We start from the raw sequence: 13249 nt of genomic DNA, 5'->3' as shown, positions 1-13249 counted from the left end.
GCCGGAATTTGTTTTGTACTCTGATGAAGTTTTAATTTCCTCATGTTTACCATATCGGAGTAATTGAAATTTCTCATCGTTGAACTTCATGTTGTTTTCTGCAGCCCATTGAAAGATTTGGTTGATGTCTGCCTGGAGCCTTGCAGTGTCTGCAATGGAAGACACTGTCATGCAGATTCGGATGTCATCTGCAAAGGAAGACACGGTGCTGTGGCTGACATCCTTGTCTGTCAGATATGAGGATGAGAAACAAGATGGGAGCGAGTACTGTGCCTTGTGGAACAGAGCTTTTCACCGTAGCTGCCTCAGACTTTACTCTGTTGACTACTATACTTTGTGTTCTGTTTGTGAGGAAATTGTAGATCCATCTACCAACTTCTTCTGTTATTCCTTTAGCACACATTTTGTGCGCTATTACGCTATTGTCACACTAGTCGAAGGCTTTTGCAAAGTCTGTATATATTACATCTGCATTCTTTTTGTCTTCTAGTGCATCTAGTGCATTCTAGTGCATTGTAGTGATCCAGTAGTTGGGACAGACAGGAGCGACCTGCTCTAAACCTATGTTGCCCTGGGTTATGTAATTGATGGGTATCTAGATGGGTGGCGATCTTGCTTCTTAGGACCCTTTCAAAGATTTTTATGATGTGGGATGTTAGTGCTATCAGTCTGTAGTTCTTTGCTATTGCTTTACTGTCTCCTTCGTGGAGTGGGGCTATGTCTGTTGTTTTTAGTAACTGTGGGACGACCCTCGTGTCCATGCTCCCTCTCCATAGGATGGTAAAAGCTCGTGATAATGGCTTCTTGCAGTTCTTGATGAACACGGAGTTCCACGAGTCATTTATTGCCTGTTCAAAGTCATTTGGCGTCAGGATAACACCAGATAGGCTTGTGTTTACCAAATTCTGTGGCTCTCACATAAAAAATTCATTTTGATCTTCGACTCTGTCTGGTTAGCGGCTTGCTAAAAACTGAGTCATATTGGGACTTGAGTAGCTAACTCATTTCCTTGCTGTCATCTTTGTAGGACCCATCTTGTTTAAGTAGGGGTCCAGTACTGGATGTTGTTCTCGACTTTGATTTGGCATAAGAAAAGAAATACTTTAGGTTTCTTTCTATTTCATTTATGGCTTTTAGTTCTTCCTGAGATTTCTGACTCCTGTAAGATTCCTTTAGCTTCAGTTTGATGTTTGCTATTTCTCTAACCAGTGTCTCCCTACGCATTTCAGATATATTGGCCTCTTTTAGCCGCTCTGTTATTCTTTTCCGTCTGTGGGGAAGATAGAGGATTCAATGGATTTGTTAAAGAGTGTTGCAGTAATTGGTGACAGTACTAAGGTGACAGTGGTAAGGTATTTAAATCTCCTGCCTAGTTCTTTAGTGTGTTGGTAATAAGTGAGACTTCTGTTGGGTTGGTCGGAGCTAGGAAGAGTGTATTCGGGTAGGTGCCGGTGAGGTAGTCATTAGATGAGGTGTTTAAGCTTGGGATTTTACTCACCAGGTTTTTACCTATGGTGGAGAAGAAAACATTGAGTCTGTTTGCTGTTTCAGTCAGGGTTCATCTGGTTTTGTTAGTTTGATTGTTCTGTTTCCTGATATCTTTTTTGTTCCTAGAATTTCAGATAGGGTTTTCCAGGTCTTTTTTATATCACATTTTAAGTTGGATAATCTGTTCTCATAATACAATTTTTTGCCTTTCTCATAATAAAATTTTTTGCCCTTCTTATCAGGCTGGTTAGGATTGACGAGTAACGTTTTGTTTGGTCCCTGGTTATTTGACCCATTCTGTATTGTTTTTCATATAGGTGCTTTATATATATGGATTTGAGGATGCTGGGTGTTAGCCAGGGACTGTTCAATCTCTTAGCTGTGATCTGTTTAGTTTTTTAGGGCAGTGCTTGTTATAGAGGTATTGGGTCTTTTTTAGAAAATTATTAATACATTCATCAGTATCTGTATAGATTTCTAGCTCAGTTTGCCAGTCGATGTTTGTCATTGCTTTTGTGAACTTATTAATGGCTGTCTCATTATGAAGCCTGAAGGTAACTTTAGTAGTGTCTTGGGGTAATTTACCTAGATTGGTTATGAGAAAGGTTGGGTAGTGGTCTGTGGTGTTATCTGTGATTATTCCTGATTTTAAAGGGGATATGGTGTTGGTCCAGATGTTGGTAGCAATAAGCAGTTACTCATAGTGTTTGTGAATTCAGCTTCATGTGGGTCCTGGTCTTGCTGGAGATTTATATTCAATTCAATTCAAAGTTTATTCTCTATAAGGATTACAATGCTGAGTTTACAGAAATTTGGTTATTGTTTGGTTTACATGTAGTAAAATTGTGATTACAGAGTGTACCACTAGAACGCTTAGCATGGCTAGGCATTTCGGGCATACTTAGTTTTATTCTTAATTGTAAAATATTACAAATTATGAGGTAAGTTGGTCTTATGGCTAAGTGACTAAATACTAGTTTATGAGTTTAGCAATGTGAATGCTTTTGTTTTGGCACAGTATATAGTTTCAGTATTGGAGTATCACAGGATTCATTATTTTAAGACTGAGATTAATATTTCTGTTTATGGTCAAATGAGTGAGCGAGTGTAAGTGTGAACCACCAGGTGGTATTCGTGTAGTTAGTTGACGGGGTGTATCAGGGAGATAAGATGTTTTCTAATGGTAGTTTTGAAGGTGATGAATGTGTCTGCAGTTCTAGAGTTCTCAGGTAGGGTATTCCAGATTTTAGGGCCTTTGACATACATTGAATTTTTGTAAAGGTTTAGTCGGACACGGGGAAGTCTCCTGTGAGTAGTAAGTGGTCTTTGTTCATGTGTGCATCAGTTATCATGCTTCCTAATATTTCACTAAAACAACTAATATTTGACCGAGGTACTCTGTAGATGTTTATCACTGTGAAAGGTTTTTGTAGGTATTTGGATTTGAATTTAGCTATTATATATTTCCCACGTTCATCCCTTGTGCAAGTATTATTGATACATTCTAGTTGGTCTGAGTAGTATATAGTTGTGCCACCCCTTTGCTGGTCTGGCCTACAGTTATGTATGGCTGTGTAACCAGGAATGGCATAGACATCTGTAGTGTCTGGCTTTAGCCAGGTTTCGGTGAGAGTAATGATGGACATACTGGCATGCAGGGAATTTAGTAATGCTATGAGGTCATTGTAATGTTTCTTAAAGATCTGACATTGTAGTTAAAGAGTTAGGTTGTTTTTGGCTCTGAGAAGTACCTTTGCTTGTTCTGTTGTGTAGTAATTACAGTTGCTGTTAGATTAATTTGAGTCATTTAATAAAAGGTTAGTATCAGGATCAGTGGTTGTAATCATAAGATTTATAGTGAATCTATAACTAGATTTAAGAATAAGACATGGTAAATATTCTAAAGCTAAAAAGTGAAGGAGCTAGGGAATATAATGCACATTGGTCATATAGAGTATATTCACTAATAAACATAATGAAATTTGATGTTGTCTGTGTATTGCGCTAGAATAAACTAAAGTACAACTCGGTGTAAGAGAAGTAAATGCGAGGGTCTTGGCAAGAGGCGTGGAGTTAAAAGATAAAGAATCACACACAAAGTGGGAGTTGTCACAGCTGCTCTTTGCTGATGACACTGTGCTCTTGGGAGATTCTGAAGAGAAGTTGCAGAGAGTGGTGGATGAATTTGGTAGGGTGTGCAAAAGAAGAAAATTAAAGGTGAATACAGGAAAGAGTAAGGTTATGAGGATAACAAAAAGATTAGGTGATGAAAGATTGAATATCAGATTGGAGGGAGAGAGTATGGAGGAGGTGAACGTATTCAGATATTTGGGAGTGGACGTGTCAGCGGATGGGTCTATGAAAGATGAGGTGAATCATAGAATTGATGAGGGAAAAAGAGTGAGTGGTGCACTTAGGAGTCTGTGGAGACAAAGAACTTTGTCCTTGGAGGCAAAGAGGGGAATGTATGAGAGTATAGTTTTACCAACGCTCTTATATGGGTGTGAAGCGTGGGTGATGAATGTTGCAGCGAGGAGAAGGCTGGAGGCAGTGGAGATGTCATGTCTGAGGGCAATGTGTGGTGTGAATATAATGCAGAGAATTCGTAGTTTGGAAGTTAGGAGGAGGTGCGGGATTACCAAAACTGTTGTCCAGAGGGCTGAGGAAGGGTTGTTGAGGTGGTTCGGACATGTAGAGAGAATGGAGCGAAACAGAATGACTTCAAGAGTGTATCAGTCTGTAGTGGAAGGAAGGCGGGGTAGGGGTCGGCCTAGGAAAGGTTGGAGGGAGGGGGTAAAGGAGGTTTTGTGTGCGAGGGGTTTGGACTTCCAGGAGGCATGCATGAGCGTGTTTGATAGGAGTGAATGGAGACAAATGGCTTTTAATACTTGACGTGCTGTTGGAGTGTGAGCAAAGTAACATTTATGAAGGGATTCAGGGAAACCGGCAGGCCGGACTTGAGTCCTGGAGATGGGAAGTACAGTGCCTGCACTCTGAAGGAGGGGTGTTAATGTTGCAGTTTAAAAACTGTAGTGTAAAGCACCCTTCTGGCAAGACAGTGATGGAGTGAATGATGGTGAAAGTTTTTCTTTTTCGGGCCACCCTGCCTTGGTGGGAATCGGCCAGTGTGATAATAAATAAAAATAAATAATAAATAAAAATAAAAATTAAAAATAGCACCAGATTCTCACTTGTAATTGCACTAAGTCGTTTTCATGAACTAAAGTGTAACTAGATATAAATTGATAAGAAAAAATCACAAATTAAGGTAGCACAAGTATAATAAATGACAATGATTTGGTTGTACTGTGATAGTAAGATAGTACACAGGATAACAAAAAAGTTGGAGTTGAATATACAAGCTTGAAAAATTTGGAAACAATAGGTTAAGAAAAGTATAAAATAAAGTTGGGTAATAGTCTAAAATAGAATAGGGCAATAATAAAAAGTTTATAATAAAATTGGGTAATGAAGTCTAAAAATAAAATAGGGCAATAATAAAAAGTTTAAAATAAGATCAGGCAATAAAGTATAAAGTAGCATTGGGCAAGTATAGAATTGGGTAATAAATTCTAAAATAAAATAGTGCAATAATAAAAACTTTAAAATAATATTGGGTAATAAAGTATAAAATAAAATTGGCAATAATAAAGAGTTTAAAATAAAGTTGGGCAATAGAGTATTTAATAAAAAGGGCAGTAATAGTTGAAAAGGACAATGCTTTGGTAAGTTACAATTAAAATAAGATAGGACAATGGAGTGGTAAGTTGCAAATATTTGATGAGGTATAATGAAAAAATAACCATCTACCCAATAAAGTTATTTTTAATCACTTTATTGGGTAGTTGAAATAGTTAAATGGGCAGATACTTGTGCTCAGTCGATAGAATGGAAAGCATACTAGCAGAATAGCTAAGAGTTGGTCGACTAGAACAATGAAATTGTAATAAAATAGGTCTCAAATTTTGTACTTTTGGTGTCATTACCTTCAGAAAAGGTATGTTTCAAGATGTTTCAGCACTTCAAATATGGAAAAATGCTTAGCTCAACATTGCTTCACTTGGAATATACAGAATATTTTGGTGAGATAATTATTTTTATTTTAATTTTTACTACTTCACAGTTTCTAACACTGTACAAGAAATACTTATGATAAATTGTTTTGTGGTGTAATACTCCTTAAAATATGGAAATAAGTTACATTTTTTGACTCTATTGGGTTATCCTAGGTTAAATCTATTTAGTATGCTTTGTGACTAAATTCCAGTGTTAGTATCATGAAATTGTAATAAATTTGGAATGAATAAGCTATCTTTGTGCCACTTCCACACCCTGTTTGCTGGTAGAGAAGTTGATGGTGGAACAACACCCGACTACATTGTTTACTTATGCTAGTTAGGTGCTCTAGTATGTCAGACACTTAGTCATCGCCTGTGTAGTTAATCACGATGCACTCTGTAGACCCTCCAGGCCTTAGATTTTTTCAAAAGTATGAAGAGATTGTACAAGACCGAAAGAGTTGTGCTGAAGACAAAAATATTGACAAGTAGCAGATTTGATGGTACGAAAAAATTGTGTGTACACGTACTAATATGCTGGACACACTGACATCACCTGCATATGCATTAGTACATGGGACACAGTTAAAAGGTTAAATAGCTGTTGAATAAAAAGTTTTGCTCTGTGTAGATTTTATCAAGTTATGGCTAGATAAAGATCTACACAGGTTGAAACATTGTCCCAATAGAATTTTGATCTGAAAAACGTCTATTCTTCACAAATTGGGAAGTCTAATCTATAATGATATCTAAAAATCCTAATTTTCCAAATAAGGAAAATATCTCTGAATTTAGATTTTTTTAGAATGGAGAATGCTTTTTGTCATTATAGGATTTTCTGAATATGAAAAAATTTCTAAAAATTTGTTGGCAAACATTACAATAAACCCTCGATATAATGGATTAATAGGAGGTATTCATTATATCGGAATAATGTTAAAAACTGCAATAAAATGCACTAAAGTACTCTACTGTATACCCAGTAGGGCACTTCATGTACTGTTTACACATATACAGCAGTAAAGACTGAAAATAAATAAGATACAAGTACAATTTACGCAGTGAATTTTGTCTATAATTTAAAAAGTCTGTTATATCGAGGTGCATTATATTGAGAGTTTACTGTATGGTAATTTGTCCAAAGAAAAGGTGTCTTATTTCTATTTTTTTAGATTTTTTTATTATCCAGACAACACATTATTACTGTAACACAGTTTGTTCATGTACAAAATAAAGCAAGAATGAATTTACTCCAGATATTCATTACATAAGCAGTTTATAATTAGTGTTCTGTTTTGTACAGCTAATGAAAGTGGTTATTACGATCAGGCCAAGAAATATCATTCGAAGTAAATACATTTCATATATACAGAATTACAACACATAGGAAAATAAAATTAATTACTTAGTAATATGTGTTCTTTTTATTTTCATGCTGTATGTAAATGCATACACTATCACAGTATAGAATTTGGAAGTTTGTTATTTTGCAAATGCATTTACAATGGACCCCCACTTTACGATCAGCTCCCAATGCGACCATTTATGTAAGTGCTTTTTTACATGTATGTTTGGGGGTCTGAATTTTTTTTTTTTTTTTTTCAACAAGTCGGCCGTCTCCCACCGAGGCAGGGTTGCCCAAAAAAGAAAGAAAATCCCCAAAAAGAAAATGCTTTCATCATCATTCAACACTTTCACCACACTCACACATTATCACTGTTTTTGCAGAGGTGCTCATAATACAACAGTTTAGAAGCATATACGTATAAAGATACACAACATATCCCTCCAAACTGCCAATATCCCAAACCCCTCCTTTAAAGTGTAGGCATTGTACTTCCCATTTCCAGGACTCAGTCCGACTATATGAAAATAAACGGTTTCCCTGAATCCCTTCACTAAATATTACCCTGCTCACACTCCAACAGATCGTCAGGTCCCAAGTATCATTCGTCTTCATTCACTCCTATCTAACACGCTCACGCTCGCTTGCTGGAAGTCCAAGCCCCTCGCCCACAAAACCTCCTTTACCCCCCTCTCTCCAACCCTTTCGAGGACGACCCCTACCCCTCCTTCCTTCCCCTATAGATTTATATGCTTTCCATGTCATTCTACTTTGATCCATTCTCTCTAAATGACCAAACCACCTTAACAACCCCTCTTCTGCCCTCTGACTAATACTTTTATTAACTCCACACCTTCTCCTAATTTCCACACTCCGAATTTTCTGCATAATATTTACACCACACATTGCCCTTAGACAGGTCTGAAATGGACTAATCTAATTCACAATATTCCTTATGGGAACAAATTCGTTCAATAATGGCACCTGAACATACTTCTGGAATGAAATAATATCGTAAACCGGGGGTCCACTGTATTTATTTTTTTGTAATGTATAATTTTCTTCTGTTAGTACAAACTATAACAGACTTTATAGTTGCATAAAGTGACTGAAGCCACAGGTTAATTGGAGACTTTAAGGATTTTAAATTGTCAGACCTTATTATAGTATTATCCAGACAAAATTAAAAAATTAGTAAATTTCATAATTAAAGTTTATTTTTTCAGGGTCAGAAGGGCTTCCCAGGAGAAATAGGTTACCGTGGTGCACCCGGTCTAAATGGAACCTATTCTGGTCATGGTGATGTTGGTGAAAAAGGTTTGTTGTTCATATTTCATTACTATTAGTATTCTTAGTAAATGCAAGATTATGGTAAAACGATACATTACTTTTTATAAACTCCATCATGTTTGTACAGGTATTGTGCAAGATTACATCAAACCTCTCCACACATTTCTAGATCAACAAGCAACAGCAACTATAATGAAATCTTCATTATTTTTGGGTCATGATTAATTACAAAGGTTTAAGGAAAATTTGTTCGACTTTTTGGGGGGATTCTAGAAAATAACCTTATTTTTCCTTAATGACAGAGTTTCGTTCCTATGACAACATTGATAAACGAGTTTGTCACTAAGTGAGGAGCATACTATAATGGTAGTGGGTTAATGTTAACCATCTTTGATATTGTTTTAATGTCACCTTTGCACCATATTTTTAAATGTTTATTCAGTAGTGTACTGTATATTGTAATAAACAAAACAGATGTAATATATACAGACTTTGCAAAAGCCTTCGACAAGTGTGACCATGGCGTAATAGCGCACAAAATGCATGCTAAAGGAATAACAGGAAAAGTTGGTAGATGGATCTATAATTTCCTCACAAACAGAACACAAAGAGTAGTAGTCAACAGAGTAAAGTTCGAGGCGGCTACGGTGAAAAGCTCTGTTCCACAAGGCACAGTACTCGCTCCCATCTTGTTTCTCATCCTCGTATCTGACATAGACAAGGATGTCAGCCACAGCACCGTGTCTTCCTTTGCAGATGACACCCGAATCTGCATGACAGTGTCTTCCATTGCAAGCACTGCAAGGCTCCAGGCGGACATCAACCAAATCTTTCAATGGGCTGCAGAAAACAATATGAAATTCAACGATGAGAAATTTCAATTACTCCGATTTGGTAAACATGAGGAAATTAAAACTTCATCAGAGTGCAAAACAAATTCCGGCCACAAAATAGAGCGAAAAACCAACGTCAAAGACCTGGGAGTGATCATGTCGGAGGATCTCACCTTCAAGGACCATAACATTATATCAATCGCAGCTGCTAGAAAAATGACAGGATGGATAATGAGAACCTTCAAAACTAGGGATGCCAAGCCCATGATGACACTCTTCAGGTCGCTTGTTCTATCTAGGCTGGAATATTGCTGCACACAAACAGCACCTTTCAAGGCAAGTGAAATTGCTGACCTAGAAAATGTACAGAGAACTTTCACAGCGTGCATAACGGAGATAAAATACCTCAATTACTGGGAGTGCTTAAAGTTCCTGAACCTGTATTCCCTGGAACACAGGCGGGAGAGATACATGATTATAGACACCTGGAAAATCCTAGAGGGACTAGTACCGAACTTGCACACGAAAATCACTCATAACGAAAGCAAAACACTTGGCAGACGATGCAGCATCCCCTCAATGAAAAGCAGGGGTGTCACTAGCACGTTAAGAGACAATTCAATAAGTGTGAGGGGCCCGAGACTGTTCAACTGCCTCCCAGCATACATAAGGGGGATTACCAATAGACCCCTGGCAGTCTTCAAGCTGGCACTGGACAAGCACCTAAAGTTGGTACCTGACCAGCCGGGCTGTGGCTTGTACGTTGGATTGCATGCAGCCAGCAGTAACAGCCTGGTTGATCAGGCTCTGATCCACCAGGAAACCTGGTCACAGACCGAGCCGCGGGGGCGTTGACCCCCGGAACTCTCTCCAGGTAAACTCCAGGTATAGGAAATCAACTCTAATACATATACATTATTTAGGTATGCATTCTGGTCAGAGAACCCATCATAAGTCCGAGTCATCAGTAAATGAGTACATTGCTAAGTGAGGAGACGTTGTATTTAATTTCTTAGGTGACTTAGGTTGTTCAGCAATTGAAGCATGGCAATGCAATGGAAAATTATGTAATTTCTGGTCTGGTTAATTACCAAAACACACTTGAGAAGTAGTATGAATTAGTGGTACAGGCTATATTGGTCACCTGTCAAGCATAGCTTTCCTCTTAAAAATAAAAATGGATAATCCCAAATAGATAATTAGTGCCATACCATTTTAGCTGGTTACTTGAATCAACTATGGGACACTACTTTTATAAAGTTTTCATGTTGTATTGTTTTTCTTGGACAGAATATTTTTGTTTGAAGTCATAGCTATATACACTAGTAGGATGATAAGCAGCAGTCATCTAAGAAGGTACTACAGGCACTCGTCACTAAATGACCGAGTTCCATTCTGCATTCACTTTCGAGAACACACCAGCTAACTCCTTTACAGTAAACTTTTGTGTTTCTTTTATTTTTTTCCTCTTCTTCCTCTTCCAAGTTCTGCTGCACTTTCAGCTCTATTAAATCTTCATTAGTTACCTTTCCCTCACCCAAAGTTCTTATACAGCATATAATACTGGCTGGTCGGAGAGCTGGTTGTAAGTCTAGGCAATTGTTAAGCAGGTAGATTATCAAGTGAGGAATGTCTGTACTGTCTTATTATTTTATGAGTGAAATGGAAGGTTAATAAGTATTTTGCATTGCATCAAGTGTTATGCTTCATGAACATTTAAGATGGCAGCTAAACTTTGCTAATTTCTGCTTATCTTCAGTATACACTTGTTTTTGCTTTCATGTATGTATTGCATAATAATTCTTATTCCTATTTAAGGTAGCCTGTGGCCTGGTAGGCAAAGCTCTTGCTTCACACGCTGAGGGTCTGTGGTTTGATTCTCGGCAAGGGTGGAAACATTAGGTGTGTTTCCTTACACCTGTTGTCCCTGTTCACACATCAGTAAAATGGGTACCTGGGTGTTACTCAACTGGTGTGGGTCTCATCCTGGGACAAAATTGACCTAATTTTCCCAAAATACTCTGCATAACGAGTGACTTTCTATTTAGGAGTATGTCATTGATGTTAGCTAGGCCTGTATACCTTGTACATGTACTTGCAGAAAGATATGTATTATTATTATTTAACAAGTTGGCTGTCTCCCACTGAGGCAGGGTGACCCAAAAAGAAAGAAAATCCCCAAAAAGAAAATACTTTCATCATCATTCAACACTTTCACCTCACTCATACATAATCACTGTATTTGCAGAGGCGCTCAGATACGACAGTTTAGAAATCTCTCCAAACTGTCAATATCCCAGATCCCTCCTTTAAAATGCAGGCATTGTACTTCCCATTTCTAGGACTCAGGTCTGTCTGAATCTATAATAACTGGTTTCCCTGAATCCCTTCACTAAATATTACCCAGCTTACACTCCAACAGCTCAAGTCCCAAAAACCATTCGTCTCCATTTACTCCTATCTAACATGCTCACACACGCTTGGCGGAAGTTAAGACACATGTGCAACATCTGGTTATCTTTATTGTAGACATTTCGCCATCCAGTGGCTTAATGAATACAGATTCTAGGACATAATTAGAAGACGAATGGTATTTGGGACCTGAGGAGCTGTTGGAGTGTGAGCAGGATAATATTTAGTGAAGGGATTCAGGGAAATCGGTTATTTTTATATAGCTGGACTTGAGTCCTGGAAATGGGAAGTACAATGCCTGCACTCTAAAGGAGGGGTTCGGGATATTGGCAGTTTGGAGGGATATGTTGTGTATCTTTATACATACTATATGCTTCTAAGCTGTTGTATTCTGGGCACCTCTGCAAAAACAGTGATTATGTGTGAGTGAGGTGAAAGTGTTGAATGATGATGAAAGTATTTTCTTTTTGGGGATTTTCTTTCTTTTTTAGGTCACCCTGCCTTGGTGGGAGACGGCCGACTTGTTGAAAAAAAAAAAAATAGAAGACAGAACTATGTACAAAAGATGAGGTAATCAGCCCCTCAGCCTTGGAGTTGGTGTAGAGAGCACCGTGGTAGTAGAGTTTCTGAAGCAAAGGCAAGGAGACTGGCGTTTATGTAGGTGTCAGTGGAAAGGGACGTGTAGCAGATGAGGGCATAGTCACTGGTAGGCTGGATTTCCCAGTGGAAGTAGGTTCTACCCAAAGGGATGGGTTAGTTGTAGTAGCTGTGAAGGGGCTGGTAGGGTACCTAATATTAGTGTCAGAACAAAGATTGGCTATGAAATCATAAGAACTACTACTAATTGTAATTATCAAAACAAAAAAATTATATCAATTAAAAAAAACGAGAAAAAAGATATCTTTCTTCTTCTTTCAACACACCGGCCGTATCCCACCGAAGCGGGGTGGCCCAAAAGGAAAAATGAAAATTTCTTTGTTTACATTTAGTAATATATACAGGAGAAGGGGTTACTAGCCCCTTGCTCCTGGCATTTTAGTCGCCTCTTACAACATGAATGGCTTACGGAGGAAGAATTCTGTTCCACTTTCCCATGGAGGAAAAAAAGGTATATCGGCAACATTTCTGCAAGCAGCAAAACTCCATGTTGCCATCAGGTGAGCATCCAGTACCAACTTCACGATCCTATATCTTGGTAAGTACTGACCCTAAATTTTTTTATCATATTACTTGTACGTACTAGAAAAATGACCTCTTTATTTAATTTTTTTTGTTTTTTTCCAAAATATTCAGAGCGCTGGGCGAGAGAACGTAGATCTACATTTGGACAGTTAAGGGGCTAAATGCAATACAGTGGACCCCAAGTTTTCATCCTTAATCCTTTCCAGAAGGTAGATTGAAATCCAAAACAGACAAAAACCGAAGTAATATTTCCCTTAAGAAATAATGTAAATCCAGTTAATCCTTTCAAGACACCCAAAAATATTAACAAAAAATACATTTTATAGAGAATAACTATAGTTTTACATACAGAAAACAATGAGAAATAAATATAAATGACTAATTTTAATGGATAAATGAATATTTAAATCACTTTTATCTTTACTTATTGAAGAGACTTATTGGCATATGGAAGGCAGCGAGGAGGGGAGAGGGAGGAGAGGTTATTGTTTGGAAGTCGAATCTTCCTCCATAAGGACTTCAGGTATCAAAGCCCTATCTGGGCTTACTTCTCTTCTGTCTTTTACTGGCACTAGGACCACCTTGAGAGTCACTGGACTATGCAGACACGGCTTGCAACAACTTTCTTAGGGTGATATTTC

General features: G+C 37.8%; 1 protein-coding gene across 1 annotated transcript in view; it reads left to right on the top strand.

The window, feature by feature from the left end:
• The window catches only part of LOC128703688 (collagen alpha-2(IV) chain), a 208302-nt gene that overhangs the window by 128109 nt on the left and 66944 nt on the right, over positions 1 to 13249 (top strand). The window contains exon 18 of the mRNA XM_070101287.1: positions 8118 to 8208. Coding sequence (XP_069957388.1) covers positions 8118 to 8208 — 91 coding nt within the window. The remainder of the gene's footprint in view (positions 1 to 8117; positions 8209 to 13249) is intronic.

This window comes from Cherax quadricarinatus, chromosome 76 (genome assembly GCF_038502225.1).
Source record: "Cherax quadricarinatus isolate ZL_2023a chromosome 76, ASM3850222v1, whole genome shotgun sequence".
In the NCBI taxonomy this organism is placed as follows: domain Eukaryota; kingdom Metazoa; phylum Arthropoda; class Malacostraca; order Decapoda; family Parastacidae; genus Cherax; species Cherax quadricarinatus.
This window is presented reverse-complemented; position numbering and strand designations above follow the sequence as displayed.